At 41.1% G+C, this 20,948-nt stretch overlaps 1 protein-coding gene across 1 annotated transcript in view; it reads right to left on the reverse strand.

The window, feature by feature from the left end:
• SLC7A10 (solute carrier family 7 member 10) overlaps positions 1-20,008 on the reverse strand; it is a 75,065-nt gene extending 55,057 nt beyond the window's left edge. The window contains 2 exon segments of the mRNA XM_030581938.1: positions 19,382-19,561; positions 19,564-20,008. Coding sequence (XP_030437798.1) covers positions 19,382-19,561; positions 19,564-19,612 — 229 coding nt within the window. The 5' untranslated portion in view covers positions 19,613-20,008.
• Positions 20,009-20,948: the final 940 nt, after the last annotated feature.

The following is a 20,948-nucleotide window of genomic DNA, read 5'->3' on the forward strand; positions in this document are numbered from 1 at the left end:
AAGATGGGGATCAATATGAAAATTGAAAGGTGGATAAGGAACTGGTTAAAGGGGAGACTACAACGGGTCGTACTGAAGGGTGAACTGTCAGGCTGGAAGGAGGTTACTAATGGAGTTCCTCAAGGATCAGTTCTGGGACCAATCTTATTTAACCTTTTTATTACTGACCTTGGCACAAAAAGCGGGAATGTGCTAATAAAGTTCCCGGATGACACGAAGCTGGGGGGTATTGCTAACATGGAGAGGGACTGGAATATCATACAGGAAGATCTGGATGACCTTGTAAACTGGAGTAATAGTAATAGGATGAAATTTAATAGTGAAAAGTGCAAGGTCATGCACTTAGGGATTAATAATAAGAACTTTAGATATAGATTGGGGACACATCAGTTGGAAGCAACAGAGGAGGAGAAGGACCTTGGGGTATTGGTAGATCACAGGATGACTATGAGCCGCCAATGTGATATAGCCGTTAAAAAAGCTAATGCGGTTTTAGAATGCATCAGCAAAGATAAGGAGGTGTTAGTACCTTTATATAAGGCGCTGGTGAGACCCCACCTGGAATACTGTGTGCAGTTCTGGTCTCCCATGTTTAAGAAGGATGAATTCAAACTGGAACAGGTTCAGAGACGGGCTGCTAGGATGATCCGAGGAATGAAAAACCTGCCTTATGAAAGGAGACTCAGAGACCTTGGCTTGTTTAGCCTATCCAAAAGAAGGCTGAGGGGGGATATGCTTGCTCTTTATAAATATATCAGAGGGATTAATATTAGAGAGGGAGAGGAATTATTTAAGCTTAGTACCAATGTAGATACAAGAACGAATGGGTATAAACTGGACACTAGGAACTTTAGACTTGAAATTAGACGAAGGTTTCTAACCATTAGAGGAGTGAAGTTCTGGAACAGCCTTCCAAGGGGAGTAGTGGGGGCAAAAGACATATCTGGCTTTAAGATTAAGCTTGATAAATTTATGGAAGGGATGGTATGACAGGAGAGCCTAATTTTGGCAACTGATCTTTGATTATTGCCAGATGAGTATGCCCAGTGGTTGGTGATGGGATGTTGGATGGGATGGGATCTGAGTTACTGCAGAGAATTCTTTTCTGAGTGCTGGCTGGTGAGTCTTGCCCACATGCTCAGGGTTTAGCTGATCGCCATATTTGGGGTCGGGAAGGAATTTTCCTCGGGGGCAGATTGGCAAAGGCCCTGGAGGCTTTTCGCCTTCCCCTGCAGCGTGGGGCATGGGTCACTTGCTGGTGGATTCTCTGCAGCTTGAGGTCTTCAAACCACAATTTGAAGACTTCAATAACTCAGGCATAGGTTAGGGGTTTGTTATAGAAGTGGATGGGTAGGGTTCTGTGGCCTGCTTTGTGCAGGGGGTCGGACTAGATGATCACATTGGTCCCTTCTGACCCTAGAATCTATGAATCTATGACAAAAATGATCAGCCATATAAGCAAAGGCTGAAGGAACTGGGTATGTTCAGTTTGGAAAAGAGGAGATTTTTGGGGCTATGTGTAGATCCTGCAACTCTCAGTGCTGCTAGGTTATACTTGCTGCAGAACTGCCTAGGCTGTGATGGCACTGATATCTATGATGGACTCATGGGGCTCCTTTATCATAGAATCATAGAATATGTGTAGCATCTCAATGGATATTTTGGAGATTCTATTCTGCTAAAGAGGAAAACATTTTTGAAGGTCATCAGCAGCCCAGTGAAACCATATGTGAATGTGCATGTCATTTGCAAGGCCAGGACTGTGAATTTGGGAATGTTATGGTGATCATGCTCAGCGATATTATTGTGACCACCTGGGCGAACAGTTACTGGATGAAGATGCTAGAACTCTAACTTTTGATGCCATGGTTGGTAAGAGTGAGGCATTTGAGAGGGCTCAGGCTGGAAGGAGTTCTATGTCTTGGACTGCTGCTCCTCTTGCGTCTACATTTAAACTGTCAGCTGCTCCTCCTGCTTCCATTGCCCAGAGTTTTATGATGCTACTGACTCCCACTCCACAGCCTCGGCAGCAAAAGTTGCCAGCTCTTCACTGTTTCTGCTGTGGTGTACAGGTCACTTGGCCGATTTCCCTGCCTGGCTGGCTAGAACTGCTACACGCTGGGCTTGCTGGAAGGAAGGACACTTTAAGTCAGCATGCCACTGGTTCACAGTGATGGGAGGCTTGAAGTGCACACTGTAAATGTGAAGCTGCATGAGTCCACCTTTACCAGGGATGCTGATGTTTCCTTTAGTAGGCATGTGGCAAGGCACAGGTATCCCATATCACAGAAATTAATGGTACACCACTGAAATGCATGGTGGATATGGGTGCTGAAGTTAACCGTCTCCCCTCTGGGTTAGTTCATAATCTGGACATTTGCCCAACTATAGCGGTTATAAAAGCCTGGGATTTGTTTGCTTTGCAGACAGTGGGTGGAGCTGTACGCTCTGCTCTACAAAGGCATAGCCTTGACTGCAAAGTTTTACATTAAGGGCAGGCACTGCTGCAAATGCAGTTCCATTATTGTCCTACGAGCTGTGCATACACGAACGCGCACAATACTCCTCAGATATAGTCATGCTGGCTACAAGAGAACTCACACAGTACTCCTCCGGTGTAGTTATACTGGCTACAATAGAAGGGGATACCCAACATGTTGTTTAGTGAAACTGATTTATTTAACGGCGATGGTGTTCTGTCCACAGGATATGTTTACTCTCTGCAGTTGGATTCAGACATCAAGCCTTTGCATCACTGCATGCTGTGTACCTCTTGTGGACAACATCCATTTAGAACTGTATCACATGAAAGATAATGGTATCGTTTGGGAGATGGAAGGATCTATGGATTGGAGCTCACCCAGGATGACTGTAAACAAGAAGAATGGTGGCATTCAACTGTACACAGATTTTAGGGCACTTAATGAATATGTGAAACATGAGCAGTTTCAATTCCCGACCTTCAAAGAGGTGACATGCTGGGGAGGTGGATCCTGGATTTTCTCTTTGTTGACTTACCAATATGGTTATTAGAAAATACCTGTGGCTAAAAAATTGCAGTTCTTATTGACTTTCAGCACGCGATTTGGGAGGGAGTGCTATCAGTGACTCCCATTTTGTTTAGTTTCTGCTCCTGAGGGATTTCAGAGAGTGGTCTCTCAGCTCCTTGACAATATCCAGGGTGCCTCTTACCATCTGGATGACATTATCATCTTTGCTGAGACCTTCCTGAGCACAATGCTATTCTGGAGCAGGTGCTAATCTGACTAACAAGCTGGCAAAAAGTACAGTTTTGCAAAAGATGCTGTAGAGTTTCTAGAGCATTCTTTGTTGGTCAATGGTGTGAAACTGACACCTGAATGGCTACATGCTGTTCCTTTGCTACTGTTACCCACTGATGGTAGCAGTTTATGTTCATTCCTTGGCCAACCTCTGCCCCATTTTAGTTCATTCCTTGGCCGTGCTCTGCCCCATTTTAGTACTCTTGTCAAAGCACTGTGGGATTTAACCCAGGGCCAGAGGCAGTTGGTTTGGACTAAAGCAGGGTTTTGTCAAGCCTCTGTCGGATCCCTGCCCATGCTTATCTTGATCCAAGCAACCCAGTAGTGATTTAGGCTGATGCATGCAATTGGGGTGTAGGTGCAGTTCTGCTCCAGGAGGGATGGGCTAGTAATATTTGCATCCCATACTCTCACCCCAACGAAGGTAAGTATTCCCAGACTGAGCTAGAATTTTTGCTATTGTACACTTCAAAGTCTATTTAGTGGGAAGACATTTTACATTATAAACTAATCGTTTGCCTATTTCTGGGCCTCTGTGAGTGTGAGGCTGTAGCAGTGGGTTGTTCAGTTACAGCAGTATAACTTAAATTTGGTACATCTCAAAGGAAGATGTAATTTACTTGCCAGTGCTCTTTTGAGAAATTCTGCTGTGTTGGTACCCCTGTATGCAGAAATGGCAGAGTACTTTGTCTACATTCTACAAAATCCACGCCAAGCTTATGGTGAATCCATGTGCTACGTGACATTTCTGATGCATTGGAGCCCAAGTGGTCATCCCAGCAGTGTTGCAACAGTCCTGGATGTGTCTCATGAAGGACATTTGGGTGTTAAGAAGATGAAGGAACTTCTGCATAGTTATGCTTGCTGGCCGGGGCTGTACTCAGACATTGAGCAGTGTATGAAGCAGGCTCAATCTGCACAATGTATAGAATTGCTGCTCCTCTGGCCCCTTTGAAATTGGTAGTCATAGACAGACCATAGCAGAGAATTGCAGTGGCTATTACTGGCCCCTCAACTGCATTTCATGATGGCTACACACTGGTTTTTGACTGTTGTAGATGATTATTGACGTTACCCATTTGCATTCATAATTTCACAAGGCACCTCAAACACTTGCCTAAACACTTTATTTGCAATGTTTGGGGCCTACCAGATAGCCTTGATTCAGATGATGGGACACCTTTTGTATCAAGAGAGTTTGAACGCTTTCTGACAAGTACTGGTATAATACATTATAAATCTGCAGTGTACCATCTCTAAGGAAATGGGATAGTGGGGAGTCTGCGTGGGACTCTGAAGAAGCATTTACTGGAGGAATGTCGAGATACACCCTTCCCTATTGCATTGAGTCATGGTTTATATGATATTCGGTGTACCTCATGGAAGTACGGGAGAAACCCCTTTCTACTGGCTCTTCAGCCAACCTGTGAGGACCAAGTTGTCTGTGCTGATGGAAGAAGGTTCATTCCACCCCTTCCCCTGTGAAAGTTGGATCTCTTGCCTTAAAGGGTTAGAAATGCTGGTAACTTGATGTAAATAAGAAAACTGCTTAGGCAAAGCTTGTAGCTTGCTAAAATTAAACTTTAATCACTAGAAAGTGTGTTTTATTTTGTTTGTACCCATATCTGTCTCTTTTTATCTTATTTAATATCACTTATATTTCTGTTCTTTAATAATAAACTTACTCTTGTTTTATTATAAAACCAACTTAGTGCTGTGTATTAAAGTGAAGTGTGAGTTTTCTGCTAACTTAGGCTGGTGTGTATGCTGTCTCTTTTGAGGCAGTGAACTTAATAATTTCTGTGTCACAGTGACAGGCACTGGACACTGTAGAGAGATGTCTCTGGGGGAACTTGGGAATTGGGTGTATGCTACCTGCAAGGCAAGGTTTAGCCTGGAGAGTCTTGAGGAGTTTGTTGGTGGAGCTGACACACAATCTAATTGCCAGCAAAGCTCACTCTAGCTGAGGCAGTGAGGTAAAACAATGACTAACGGCTCTGAATGTCCTGAGCAGAACATCACAATAACACACATAAGGGAACAATGAAGGGAGCTATTAATTGGGGAATTATGGGAGAATGTCCCTGCCTGACTCCAGCCAGGCTGGCAAGGTTTCTCTTCCCAGGGCTGTGATACTAAGAGGATGCCAAAACCTTAAAGATGCTGACACAGGGAAGACAAGGGGGTTGCGTGGATCGTCAGCAGCTGCCCTGGGGCAACCTCTGATAAAGAGACCCACAGAGTGAATGCTGCAGCAGGGCAATCTGCATCTTTCAGCCCAAGATTGAGGTAACTGGGCTGAATGGAATTTACCAAAGATTGCAATGAAAGGCAAAGTATTATGGTTTTTACCCTTTGCTCTACATGCTATGTATCTTTGGGTGAATTAATAAAGCTTTGTTTTGAAGAAGCTGTTTTTTAAAGTCCCTTTAAGCAGCCACAGTCAGCCACAGCTCCTGGAGGAAAGGGCTTACAGGTGCCAAACACAGTTGGACCTGTCATATTTACAGCTGGGAAATGAGGGCTACCACCCAGAGATCCATTTCCAGAGTGGTTGAATAAAATGGGTCCACCTTTGAGAGAGAGATGGAGGAAGCCAGGAATGTCATCTGAGAGGTGCACCTGAGATGAGCAAAAAGGGGTCTAAGGTGAATCTTTCCCTGTAACCACAACACAGTGAAATACCCATCTTCAGCAGCCGATGTTACACAAAATAGATATGAAAGACAAATAGATTTGTTTATTAAATTGAGTGATTAGCATGTGGATTCAATAATGGTGAATGACCTCTAGTGACAGAAAAGTTCCATAGTAAATGTAAGTTTCCAGATCTTCTTAGAATACGAAAGAGAGCTGATATACTTTGATAGTCTAGATTTGTTTGGCTCCTGTCCCTTATTAGCAGGACTTTGCCCTCCCTAACTTTGCACTGATATTCTAATGAACTACATGGTCAAATCAGTGTTGTTTATATAACTTTGGAGTATATTTGATTTTCTTCTTTTCATTTTCCTATTTCCTTCATATTGTGAATCTCAATATTTATTTTATTTAGGAACTTATTCATCTCTTTCTTTAACTCCTGCCATGATGATGATTTCATCAACTGAGTCTACTGCTTTATTATCATATGTCCAAATTAATTTCAACTAAATTTTTGGTTTTGGGTCTCAATTTAGCAACTGTTTTGATTGTATCCTCCTATTGTTAATGTTTTCATCAACGTTGCCATTGCATGACTTTAACCACTACCTGCTAGCCTAAAACCAATCCAGAATAATAGGGAATAAAGGGTTGTGCCATCTGATGGTTATTTTTGTGTCTGCACATTGTCTAGGCCCTTAATCACATGCTTAAATCTATGCCTATTCAGGACAGCACTTAAGTATGTGCTTACAGATAACTGTGTGTTTACATGCTGTCTTGAAGGGAAATGCTTTCCTGAATCACAGCCGTACTGGACAGGTGTCCAATCACATAATAGTTACCACAGTTGGTATTAAGTGGAAATCTCAGCAGAGTGGGAGCAAGAACTGAATGAGTAGGAGCTTCTTACCCCTAGAATTATCTTCTTCAGTTTAGAGGTGAAGTATATGGGACCGGTCAGGGTTGGAAAGTTTTTTGTTTTTTTTTTGTCTTTACAGTATCTTTCTGTGAGTGGCCAAAGGCCTGAGTCTCCTAGACCTTTAAAACACTAAATTAGTTTTAAAAATGAATAAAGCCACCTCAAAACGAAAACAGAATTTTGCCCTTGCACAAATTCATCTGATCGCTGATTTTTTAGAACTGTAAAAGATTCAGTCTGGTCACTACAATCTCACCTTTCTTTGCCACTGCAAATAATTCTACTTTCTTTATTTTCACAGTGGTTTAAATAGTTGAGGTGTTTTGTCATCTGGTTGATTAGTCCATATCCTCTCTCAATGCTCAAAAATGAAACTTTCCAAGGTACTCATTGGAAACTTTACGAAGTACTCCTGATCAATGACCTATAGAGCAGTGATGAGACTCCATGAATTTCTATATTCATCTAAATATAGAACTCTCCACCCCATTTATCTTTTCTGCTCTTGTACTTTATTTTCAACCTTGTTCACCATCACATATCTGTAGTAATCTTGAATAACTTGCTTTTGATGTTCAACAACAATAATAAAGGGGAAATTTTCAAAGCTAGAAAGGGCAGTAAGGTACCTAGTTGCTATTGAAAGTCAATGGGAATAGGGGGCTTTACTTCTTTTTATGTCTTTGACAATCTCCCAAAAATGTTTTGCTCTGATCTTTGAAACATGAGAATTTCTTACTGGTGGAATTTTTTTAAATGACTGAATCTAGGAATCAGAACATTGGATACTAGCCCTAAAGTGGAACTTTGTGACCTATAGATTTTTCAAAAGTGTGAGCCAAATTCAGGTCCCATTCACTGAGGCATAGACCTATTAATTCTAAGTAGAGTTAATTTGGTCCCAAATTCTGACCTAAGTGCAGCCTCACTGGAAAGCCACCATGCAAATTATTATTTCCTTGTGCAGAAATAATCAATGGAAGATGTGAAATGACCAAGTCAGTGACCACATGCAATAAAATGGGATAGCCATGCCCTGTGCCCCACCAAAGATCACTCCTTTGGTTTTGGAGAACCTAAACTGGAACACAACTTTATGCAGTGATATTGCTGACTATTTTTATGTATACAGCATTAATACTGAATAATATGTCAAACCATGCAGGAAATCTGTGTCTGGGTGAAACTGGAGGCATTTTGACTTTTAGTCTGGTGGATGCTGAGTGAATTATCATGCTGATGTGTTTGGCCTTTGATGGAAGGAAGAGAGGGTGCTCACTCTCTCTATAAATTTCCTCCTAGCCAGATTAACAAATTGCACTGGGAACAATGTTGTAGATAACCACTTGCCTAATTTCAGTACAAGGTTCAGTCCTGTAATACTTTCAGGCAAAACTCCAATGGAGGTCAATGCCTGGGGCACCTGTGGACTGAGTCAATAATGAATAAAGAGAGAGGCTGGTAAGCTAAAAAACACATTTACTAGTTTCCTTCAGATTTGCAGGAGAGCAAGATTTGTATATTTTCAATATTCTGCCACATACAATAATGGAAGCAGCAGGCAGGCATGGAAGAGGGATGTTGAGATGTGTACTTGACTCTGTTTTCTTGGTGGTGGGGAATGCAGTAGAAAAGCTGCAACTCTTTCTTTGGAGGACTGATGGAATTGTTTTGGGAACAGACAGAAAAAATAATATTGTTAGGATAGATTACATTTTGGGCATTTCAGCTTTGACAAATACTCTGTAATTTTATGATGCCTGCCACCAGGGTAGGAAAGAGAGCACAGCAGCTAGGAGAAAAAAGCAAAACAAAACAAAAACAATGGAGGCTTCAAATGAAAAGTTTGGGGAGGGAAATTAAAATAAAAGGCTGCCTCTACCAAACCAGCTCTGCAGGTTGTGAGGCTGCCAAACAGAAAAGGCTACATTGTATTAGAAGGAAATGAATCAAAAGGCACAGGAAAAGGAGATTTATGGAATTGCTGAAAGCTGGCACTGTACTGCCAGACGAGAAGTAACACATTACCGAAGGATGCTACCTTTGTTTTCTTGTCTATCTAAGAAGTGGTGAAAGCCACTGTTCTAAAGTATTCAAATTTCTGATAATCCATGCAAGACACCTTAAGTATGGAGATTTCCAGTAGATTTTGGGACATCCATAATAGAAAACCCAACATTTTAGCTCTCTCATCCTAGTGGTTGCATTCTGCACAGCAAGAAGTTGTCACTTGTAGGGAAGGATAGACAAAAAGTCATTCTGTACATAACCTCTGCCAACTAATAAACTGGAAACAGAGTTGTAGTAGAAATGCTGAAGGCTTTCCCTTAAGCATCAAGAATAGTACAAACAACTTTTTGAATCTCTAAAAAGTTCATAATTAAGATCACAAGACTGATTTCCATTGTATCCTGTTCCTCTCCCACAGAAGCATATGAAAATGATCTGCTCATGTAACATTATTATTTTTTTTTATTGTTTTTGGTTCTTGCTCTTTGTACAGTACAGGGGTCACTCTGCATGTCGCATTCTTCTGGATGGAAATCAACTGTGGCAGGAAGGGAGAAGGAAAGACAAACAAAATTGTTTCTGTGTACAGCTAGACTCAGTTAGGAAAATTGAATGTTAAATTGTTTTGTTTTTTCTCTTCTTGCTGCCAGGAATCTCTAATTAGAACTTTTTTTTCATCTTCTCTCTCCATGTAACCCACTTTAGATTGCAGAGGTGAGCTTTAAGCTCAGAACTTGCAGGATTTCCTTGGCACATTATCACGCTTAAGTTGAATCGTGCTATGTTTTAACTTGCTGCTGGAGTTGAAACATATTTTCCACTCCCAGATATCTGCCTTCAATGATCCTAATAGATAACTACATGCTAGTATGGCCGTAAATATCTCTATGGCAAGATTTCACCACCACAGTTTATTCAGCAGAGTGGTGGTACAAAAATACAAATCACTCAGAATCACTCCAAACTTTGGGTGGGCTCCTCTAGGTTTCCTTTTCTCCCTCAGAGTAACCTCCAATTTTCCCCACTGATTTTAAGACAGAAACTCATCATGCTGTATATTATATAATTCCAAATCATGGCTGCTTCCCAGCTATTCTTTTAGTAAGTCTGGATAATTAGGGTAAGTAATTATGACTCTGAGTCTGGGCTAGGACTCAGGATTTCACTGAAATTTTTTTTTTGCAAAAACCTGATAAATCAGTAGCAGTCTATGGCCATTTGCTAGCAAGAAAGAAGTATCATGAATCAAAAATCTCACTGCACCCTTAAAAGTGATACTTCTGGGAGTGAAGTCACAGCATTCAGACAGTGGGTTGCCATTTGGGAGGGCAAAGTCAGGTAAACAAAATATTTTATTTAAAAAAATTGTCTTAGATGAATGTACCTGTAGATTAATAGGTTCTTCTGAACATATCTGGAGGTACCCAATGTCTCTTGAACCAGGTACATTGATAAACCGCGATCATCAGTAAAATAGGAAATATGTTGAGTTTTAGCTAGATCTGACTTCATGGTCCTATTTCTTGTTTTTCTAAAGAGTGTAATATAAAGAGACTGATTTACAAAATTAGCTACATGCAACTGACAGTGTAAAAATGTGCATGCAGCTCTGTACCAAATTTGTTTGTGCAAGTAACACAATTAGGTTAACTACATGAGAGCATGGCACATTAGATGCTTGCTACCTTTTGTACACAATTAGCCAATTTACATTGCAAAGGACACGTACATTTGCAGGTATGTTTTGAAAATATAACGGATAATGGTGAATTTTAGTCTGAAAGGTTGTGTTTATGCTGCAATCACGAGATGTAATTACAATTTGTGTAGACATAATCATTTTAACTTTCATCTAGCTAGCTCAGGTAACAGAACCACAACAGTCTGGGCTTCAGCATAAGCTAATCACCCAAGGAGTTATCCAGGATTCCTGGCATGCTTGTACAGCCCATGCTGCTGTGGTGTGACTGCTTCCTTACCTGAGCTAACTAGATTAAACTAGGTCAGGAATGTCTATGCAAGTGGAATCACACACTGAGATTCCTCTGTAGACATATCCTGTGTCACATTAATTATGTTGTAGTTTTTAATTGTTCTCAGTTTCTGTTTTTTTCTAACAATGGCATATGGTCAAAATTACATAAGGTCAAGTCCTGAAGTTCCTTACTTTGTTTGCTTTTACTCAATCTGTGCTCAGGCAAAAGTCCCATTACAGTCAAATATGGGTAAACATGGTCTAGATGAAATTACTATAAGGTGGGAGCACAACTGGTTGAAAAAACATGCTCAGAGTAGTTACCAGTGGTTTGCTATCAAACTTGGAGGATATATGTAGTGAGGTCCCACAGGGCTCTGTTCCGGATCTGGTACTGTTTAGAATTTTTATTGATGACCTGGATGATGAAGTGGAGAATACACTTATCAAATTTGCAGCTGACACTGAGCTGGGAGGGGTTGCAAGTACTTTGGAGGACAGGATTAGAATTCAAAAAGACCTTGATAAATTGGAGAACTGGTCTGAAATCAACAAGATGAAATTTAATAAAGACAAGTGCAAAGTATGACACTTAGGGAAAATCAAACACACAATTACAAAATGGGAAATAACTGGCTAGAGAGTTGAACTACAGAAAAGGATATGGGAGGTTATACCAGATCACAGATTAAATGTAAGGAAACAATGTGTTATGAAAAAGGCACATATGCTGGAGTGCGTTAACAGGAGTTTGGGGACATGAGAGGTAAGTCACAGGAGGTAATTGTTTCACTCTACTTGGCACTGGAGTACTGTGTCCAGTTTTGGTCACCACACTTTAAGAAAGACGTGGAGATGAGCGTGTCCAGATGAGACGCAAAAAAAGAAAAGAAAAAAGATACAATGTTTAGAAAAACTGTGAGGAAAGATTAAAAAGCTAGGCATGTTTAGGCTTCAGAAGAGAAGACAAAGGGAGACCTGATAACATTTTTCAAATATTTGGGCTGTTACATATAAAGAGGATGGTGGATCAATTGCTCTGCATGTCCACTGAAATTTGGACAAGAAGTAATGGACTTAATCTGCAGAAAGGGATATTTAGGTTAGATATTAGGAAAAACTTTCTAATTAAAAGGATAGTTAAATACTGGAATAGGTTACTGAGGGAGGCTGTGGAATTCCCATCATTGGAAGTTTTTAAGACTAGGTTAGATAAACACCTGTTAGGGATGGTCTAGGTATACATGGAGGGATGACTTCTTGAGGTCCTTTCAAGCCTTATATTTCTATGATTCTACGTAAAGCATGCATAAAATATCAATGAATTAACACTTTTGGATTTAGATGTCTGTTTGCAAACTTGGTGTTTGAACAATTATGCAATAGTTAAAAAAATTATTTAATAAATGATAGAAGCACATGAGTAATTACTTTTAAAACTGCATTAATTTAATCTAGGTGAGTACTGGTGAACCTTCATTTACAGTATTGCTGAATCTATTCACAGGCAATTAATAGCTGAAACCCAGAATAGGTCTTCTTTTCTTGTATGTGGCTGTGTTTAAAACGGAGAGACCAGGTAGCGTCTCCTACAGAAGCTCTCAGGCACATTACAAAACTCTGCAGTAGAGATGAATTGTCAGAGAGGTTTGTTACCACTACCAAACACAGCATCCAGCTCTGTAGACATTAAGAAATGGTCTCTTTTTGAATTGGAACAGAAGGTTTTTGTATTTAGTTTTGTATTTACAACAGGGTATCCCATAATTCTTTACCTCAACCTTTTGGGCTGTATTCTTCAAGTATTAGTTTGTCTGAATGCAAATACTTTTAACAAGTTACAAATGTTACAAAGACTGTTCCTGCTTCACATCAGAAAGTTATGCCGATGAGGGAAGACAGAAGACTGTCCACTGGGATGGAGCAGTGGGGGTGTAGGCCTTTATATTCTTGCCTGAACATTGTATATTATTATTCATATAAGCAACTATTTGTTGGGGTTTCTTCATATTTATTTATGCTACACTGAAATAGCATTTCTCGCCTCTCACCCCATCCTACTCCTTAGAACACAGCTTCTCAACTGGGGGGCGGGCGCCCTTGGGTTGGCACTGGACTTTCGAGGGGGATTCACTGAGCCCTCTGATGGCTCTGTGGTTGTGGTAGAAATGTATGTGGGGCAAACGACAGGTTACATCGCCACTCAATCAGGTTTGGCCTAGCTGTCCCTCTGCTGGCTATGCCAAATTTGAATGAGTGGTAGTGTGACCTGCCACACCAGATTGCAGTGCAACACAGGTTTGGTCCTGCTGCCCTAGGCAGAATATGTTGCCCTAGGAAGCTGCCAAGTTTGCCTATAGCTAGAGTGGGCCCTGTGAAGAGGCAAAAACTTCTGAGTAGAGTATATATATATATATATATATATATATATATATATCACTGCCTTCTATGGGATGGAACTGGAATTGATCAACTCTAGGGCATAGACCACCTATTAATAATAGCAAATAGAGGTTTTCCTTTAGCTCAAGTGGCAGAAGGCTGTACTTTTGGAGCAGGAGGAAATGAGTTCTCCCTCAGCTGCAGCTGTGAAGTTTCAAGTGGCCATGCTGTGTTACATAATGACAAATGCAAAATCTTGAGAGGCCATGGATTTACTACAGTATCCTCCAGTACACCAGATAATGACACTTACAGACATGAAAGAAAGATCATCCAACAGGACAAAGTACTGTCACCAAATTGGCACTCTACCATCAATTCACTGTGCTAAGGAACACTTGGAAAGCAAAAGAAAAACTAAGAAACTATTTTTATTTTCAATTACAAATATAGTAGTCATGCTTTATTTGAAACAAATAGAAGTAGCAATCGCAGAATTGTTCATCACATATGTATATTGTCTTGGTCATGTTATTTTTCAAATAACACCCATTCATCTTCACCCCATATTGTAAATTTTCGGTTTGAATTATTGGAAAGACATGATCTTTTAGGGTAGTGATCCATAATTAGGTGCTTGTAAGATTTCCCACTGAAAGCCCGACTTTACTAGGACTTCTAATTTATCAGTTTTAAATTTTATTGGCTTACGTTTTGGTGTAATGTGTACAAGTTAACCGTATATAGTAAATTACTTAATAAATTTAGGGCAAAATTATTTTCTATGCATTTTCTGAGTCTAAAATGTACTTTTATTAGTTAAATATTGTATATTTACTATAATATGACACAGAGGCAATAACCAAGTATGTTGTATGCAAAATAAGGAATATACTTGCTTACCCCTTGACTCAGATGCAAATGAGTGGAGATATGTTCCTGCTGTGAAATCTTGCCCTATTGAAATCAGTAAGATTTTGACTTCAAAGGGGGTGGGATTTCACCGCTGACATTTAAACACTTGAAAAATGTTACAGAGACTCACTTTTTCAGATGGTGCAAATCCAAGATAATGGGCAGAGTGGGGTTTGCCATCACTTCAAAAGTTTGGCTATGGTTGCAGTTATTTGTTCCCAGCATTCACTAATTCTGTTTCACAGCAAATGTGCAGGAGAGGTTGATAATGCCACTTCAGGGCTATGGACAAATTGGTTGCTCTGTTAAGAGTCTTAAAATAGATATTCTATTGAGATGCTTAAGTCACTTAATAATACCTTTGGAGATGACTTTGGAAAGTTTTATGATTTCAAGTGCCAACAGACTGTGGAATGTAAAGGACTGATTGAAATGTTATATGCACAGGCATGCACTGGCACATCCCATGTAGAAAGCCACTACTGTTATTACTCATAGCTGTGCATTAGTAGAGATTTCAAGATATGTGGCAATGCTACCCATATGTATGATATTCAAATCAAGTCTAGCACATGGGATTCTAGGATTTTCTGGTGTTTTTACCAAAGCATGGAATAAAATTCAGCAGAATTCTCAGGATCTTTCTGGTAGTAAAGGCCATCTAACCCAGGATGGATTAAAAAATTGATTTAAAAAAATCGTATTTTTATTTGAATACAGTTTTTTTAAATTAAAACTTATTTAAAATTAAATTTGAAATTGATAACCTACGTTAAGGCCTAAAGTTATTATAGTCAATTCAAATAATTTAAAATAAAACAAAAGACAGTATTAAGCAGTACATGTTTACTGCCAAGTTTTAAAGAAAGTCAGACCACTGAACTGGTGAAAGTCACTGGCTAAGCACCTGGAACCAGAGTTTGTTAAAGTGCTTAAACCTGTTTGTGACAGCAGTAGCCTATTCTGCAGGTGCAGAGATAATATTTTCTTCATTTCAGTTAATGTAATGCTGGATGGTTACCTGCCAAGATTTGTGTGAAGATGTCCCTTTTTTTTCCCCATGTGGAAGTAGGGGTGTCATCTTCCTGGCTCTGTCTCTCCCACCATCATCCTACAACCATCCCATAATCCTGAGATCTCCTTGAGATATCCAGAGGGAGACAGGAAGCGGAAGGAGACTGGTGGACTAAGACCATCTTACCATGCCATAGCAATCAGTAGGAATTCCACTGTAAAAATCAGGAAAGCGTTAGGCTGTGGAGCTGCCCAATGCAGTGGAAACCTCTTTAAGGAGGGTGGGGGTTAGGGATAGTGGAGAGGCAGGGCACAGGGGATCAGGAGAGACCACAGAGACTCTAGCAAATCTCTTGAAATCCAGGGAAGATTTCAGGGGATCTGTGGGTGTTGGGAGCTGTTCATTTCCCCTGCTCATTACTGAATTAAGTTACATCAGTGTTATTCCTACTCTGCACCAATGCAGTACGTCAGCATTAGGAGTTGCACTGGTGTAATTACACATATGTAGTTATATTAGTGTCATTTTTTTAATGTAGAAAAGCCCATACTCTCCCCAGTAATTATGCCATTGCAAGCAGAACTCTTTGCAACATGACAACTCCCCTCTGTCTTTTAAACAATTTTCTTAATTATATTGTAGCAGTTCCATCAATCAGTTATATAGCAGTTATTATCTCAAGTGAATTAAATAAATTATAGGCCCTGTCTTGCCAAAGAGCAGAACCTGTCGGCGCTCTGTGACCCACCCAGGTTGTGCAGTCATAGTGCCTACTTTGTGTCCTCATAGGGGGACACCTTCCCCTCCCAGAGGCTGTGCTAGACTCTACTGAGTTCAATTGCCAGTCTGACAGTTGGGTGCTTGTGGATGAGGTCGAGGAAGGTACTGAGTATGTATAGCACCTCCATGGCCTCTTAGCACGGGGCAGATTCCTCCCCTGCTGTAGATGGGGTGACACAGCCCAAATACATCTCTGACAGCTCCGAAACACAAGTCAGAGAAGGTGACAGGAAGGGATTGGGAACCTATTAGAATCACCACACCCCTAAGGTAATTAATTGGGGAGAGGACATGAAGGGCAGGAGCCAACACACCCAGTTACAGAATTGCTCAGTCTGAGTGTGAGTTTTCCAGTATTTGGTAGTTTTTTTAAAGCCACAACTGCCAGATCCATGTGACTATTTGAGAATCCCAGCTTTCAGTTATAAAAGGAACGTTTCTAGCCCTCATGGTTCTCTGTCTGTGCAGCTCCACAGCTCACACTTGTGGCCTAGTTTATCTGCTCCCCACTTACACACCAGACTAATTGTTCCCAGCACAGTTTGAGCTGGTCAGCAAGAAATTCATGTAGTTTTCAGGGAGCTACATTCCCCATACAGCTGAGTACAGCTGCCCCAATAATAACTTGCATGTATATATCACCTTTCACCTGAAAGGGGCCCCAAACACTTTACCAAGGTTAACAAGGGATGTACAAAAGGACCAGATTGTAACCTTACAATCTGCCCTGATGGTGTGTAGCTGCATCACCCCAGAAGCAGATTGGAGAATGAGCTGTGACTCTGTCACAATTCCTTCCATACTTCACCTGGGTTCTGGGAGGCATGTGTGTGAGTCTGTGCACCTGGATGTCTACATTCTTTGACAAATTGGGGATGGATCCAGGGCTCTTCTCACTTGCCTCTCCAGCCTCCTCCCATCCATTTGCTCCTAGTGAAAAATATTGGGTAAGTAGTCTGTGCATGGCCAAATGCCCCCACCTCTCACATGGCCAAGACAAAATCTGAGCAAGGCCAAACAAGGGATCAAGGTTGAGGGTGGAGCTTATGTCCATGTGGGTAATTAGACTAGATAGTTACAGCCCTTAATGAGACTCCTTGTTGAGTATGGCCCATAGTGATCATGTCACTCACCGCTGACATACAACCACCTATGAGGTGAACGTAGCAGTGGTTTAACACTGCACAGAAACACTACATAACAGTTTAAGGCATTAAGTGAATAAGAATAGCATATCCAAATGAAAATGAATCAAGAATTTAACTCAGAAGATTATAATTACCCAAACCGCATATGGCCAGCACACCAGGTTAAATGTCCCAGCTCCTGCAAAAAGATCTCTAACACCCTTTGAGATTTTGCCACAAGGCCTTTAATGACTATAGATGGTTAGTACATAAATTTTACAATTTTACATGTTACAATGTAACATTTGTTATAAATTCATTTCCATTTGTTGGCATTGGTACTTTGATGCTGCATCTGAAGAGACTTTAAATCGGATTGTTAAAAGTTTGGGATACTTTGGGCACTATAGTTAAAACAGGTAAAATAACAGGTCTTGGTGTGTTCCTTAAGTCACTCCTGAGTCAGGATGGTTAGTTTAATGTAACACTGCACAGATTATGTTCAGAAAAACTATTATGTTCAGAAAGGGCCAAATCTTAAAGCCATAACATAAGCAGTCTCAGTGACTTACTGATGTAAGTAAATGTCTCAGGACCAGGTGCTAGGATTCTATGGAATTTTGCATTGATACGAGCACGCAATATCAATTGGGATTACACACACATAGAGAGGTGTAAAAAGGGATGATTGAGTGTTGTACAGATACTCAAGAAATCAATATAGTCAGCTCAAATTTCTAAAATGTGTAATCAAAAGAACACAAAATCCATATAATGATAATGAGCAACTGGAAAAGTTGCAGATGATATATTCTTAATCTTAGTACAACTACAATACTCATTGTGTTCAGCAAGATGAGATCACTAAGATATGAAAGGCAATGCAAATAGTTCAGGTTCAGACCAGATTGGTTTTGACAGTTTATAATTCAAAAGGAAATGTTAATACAGTACTTATTTAACTTTTAGCTATGTTGTTGTTAATTCTAATAGTTGGTTTTGCCTGTAGAAATAAAATGAACGGATTCCTTTTCAAGCATAGTGTTAATCATCAAGAAAGATGACCGGAATGGATTGTAGACTTTCGACATTTGGAGCAGACTCACTATCCTGTACATTTGTGCATATTTTTAATCTCCTAATTGTAAAGTGTAAGATGCCAGAGCTCTGGAAATAGGTACCAGTTATCACTTTTCATAAATACATTGTAAGAAATCATCTCTGTAATGAAACAATGTTATTTCTTTGTGGACAGTTTACTGGCATTGGAAAAATCTGATTTCATCTCGTCACTTAATATAGTTATATTAGTAGATGGAAGACAACTGTAATACAATAGATGACGGTCACTATGTTGGGGTTCTTATCTATTGACTTGAGTCTTGTGAATGGAGTTTTATTTGTAAACCAATTATATTTTGGCATTTCGGATTTAGACAATGATCTGTAATAGGCTTTAAATCAAAAGTGGTTAAAATCTATTTTGGGTTACAATGCTGGATGCTTTGGCTGACACTTTTAGGTCTTTATGTGGACTTCTACTGGTGCCTTTCTTTAAGATAGCAGAGAACTTGGGTTTGGTACATACTGTAAAATGCAGTGTGGAAGGTTCTGAATCACCTGTAGTTCAGCAACTTATATCTGAAGCCCCCCTTGATTAGGGTGACACTCTCTGTATATTGGTTTTTCAATCAGAATTGTCAGGAATTGTAGACTTTGGCATCAATCTATGCTCTGCCATATTAATCAGTGCTATAGCTTATTGCACCACCCACAAGAACACCTTTGTAAATGAAATGACATAATTCTAGGGGTTGTATCTATTGCTTTGAAATACAGGCAGCACATCATAAAGTTATTGTACCTAGGAATTTTCATTGCAGGGGAAGGACAAGTGTTTCATATTAACAAATGAGTGTCCATGAAATGCATTTTACTTATTATTCTCTCTTCTATCTATATACAATAGTGCTCGATTAATGAATTTAGCTCTAATATTTATCTGCCTCTCCAGGGTACAATGATGAAGAAATGAAATACAACCCCTTCGTTGTTGTTGTTGCTGCTGCATGCACTCTGCAGGGAGCTTATCAGAGGCACTCACAGCCCTGATCTCTGCTCACCACCAGCCTGCGTGTTACCATTTACCGCCCCGCAGAATAATGCTTTCAGGAGTAACGGAGAGCGCCCCGGCTTAATGATAAACCCTTCTCCCAACGCGCGCACACTAACCTGGGGTCACAGCCGGGGCCGCGCCAGCTGATGCTGCTACTTTTCGCTTTCGCAGAAAAGTTTCTCGCTCGGTGCCCGGCCGGGGCGGAGATCTCTTACCTATAATGATGGCACAGGCGCTGAGGAGCCCGATCTCCTTCTTCAGAGTCACTCGCTCGGAGCTGCTGCTGCTGCTGAGCGGCCGGGGCGGCGCTGCGGGCGGCGGGGCTGCGATGCTCTTCCTGGCAGTCGGGTGCGGATTCTCCCCAGCCATCTCTCCCCCGGGGACTCCCTTCCCTCTGCCCCGCTCAGCCGCAGAGCCGCTGGAGAGCGCCCCAATGGCAGGCGCATGCGCTGCTGCCCGCGCGGCACTAATGAGGACCTGGGCCGCGGCTGCAGGGTGCGCTGCTCTGGCTAGCGGGGCCATTGGGGGGCTGCGGAGCCTCCCGGGAGAGAATCTGCCCCTTTCGCTTCTGCCCATGCTGCGAACCGCAACCCCCTCCGGGGGCTGCCCCGGCGGGACGGGTGCGCACATGCCCCTACCCGCCCTTTGCTCGGAGCTTCAGCCTAGTTCTGCCTGGGAGTGCTCGGGGAGCCGCCCCAAGACGGGAGTGGGGGAGCTTGAGAAGCCGAGCAGGGGTGCAGGGTGTGCGACAGCCAATGGCAGGGCTGTAAAAATTACGGAATGGCTTTAAAATTCGGATCTTGGATTTAAACTAGTGGAACAGAAAACACCCAGGTTGTCAAAACCACCCCCGACTGTCTGTGTGCGCCGGCAGCTTCCCCGCCCCAGGACTGTGATTAATTGTTATGTAGCTGGACAAGCTGGGGGGTGCTGGATCTGCAAGGAACCTCCTCCCGTTGGGATTTGTCATGTTCCTGATGCTGGTGGTACCCTGGTATGTTCCCAGGAAGGTTTCATAGCGCAGGGCCTTTTTCTTGGATCAACAAATTGCCCGAGACATGTAATAAATCTCTCACTTCTGAGTGTCTTTCAAATCAGATTTTGATTCAAATTTTTCTTTAAACCATTTTTGTTTGTTGGCTGGTTGTTTTAGGCTTATTTTTTTCTCCAACAGAACTTACTAATGTCAACAATTTTCTTATTAATGTTAATAGCTATAGAAATGCTTTGCCAGTTCATTCAAAGCTGTTGCAAAAAACAATAAACATAGTTTATTCTTCTAATGTGCAATATAACAACATGATTTTAGGTTTATTTCTGAATAATTGTCTTTAGCCACAATCTTATCTTAATAAATGTTGTGAGTATAAATGAGTAGTCTGGTGATGGAATAATTTTCCATCAACATTCTCTGAGGCTGGCTTGAAAGGGAGGATTGGAGAAGTCGGTGCTTTTCTGTTAACTTCAGCTACTTGTTTGATGCAGGAGATTAGTAAACTATGGCAGATGATGTTAAGTCCCAGAAGAGGTCTAGTAATATGATGATGGGTGACCGTCCTCTCCCATCCATGGCCAGGAGGAGGTTATCCATCACTGGGAGCGATGCCATGTCCTGACATGAAGCCTGATTGGGAGGGGGTCTGGTACGTTAGCAGAGTATAGTTCAAAATGCTGCTTTCTTTGTTTTTACATTATCTTGTTTAAGAAATTGTGTTTTGTAAAAATCTTAGCTATTATAATACACTGAGTTAGTTGGTAAGGTTCCTAGGTCTTGGTAGCCTG

The sequence above is a fragment of the Gopherus evgoodei genome, chromosome 12 (assembly GCF_007399415.2).
Source record: "Gopherus evgoodei ecotype Sinaloan lineage chromosome 12, rGopEvg1_v1.p, whole genome shotgun sequence".
In the NCBI taxonomy this organism is placed as follows: Eukaryota; Metazoa; Chordata; order Testudines; family Testudinidae; genus Gopherus; species Gopherus evgoodei.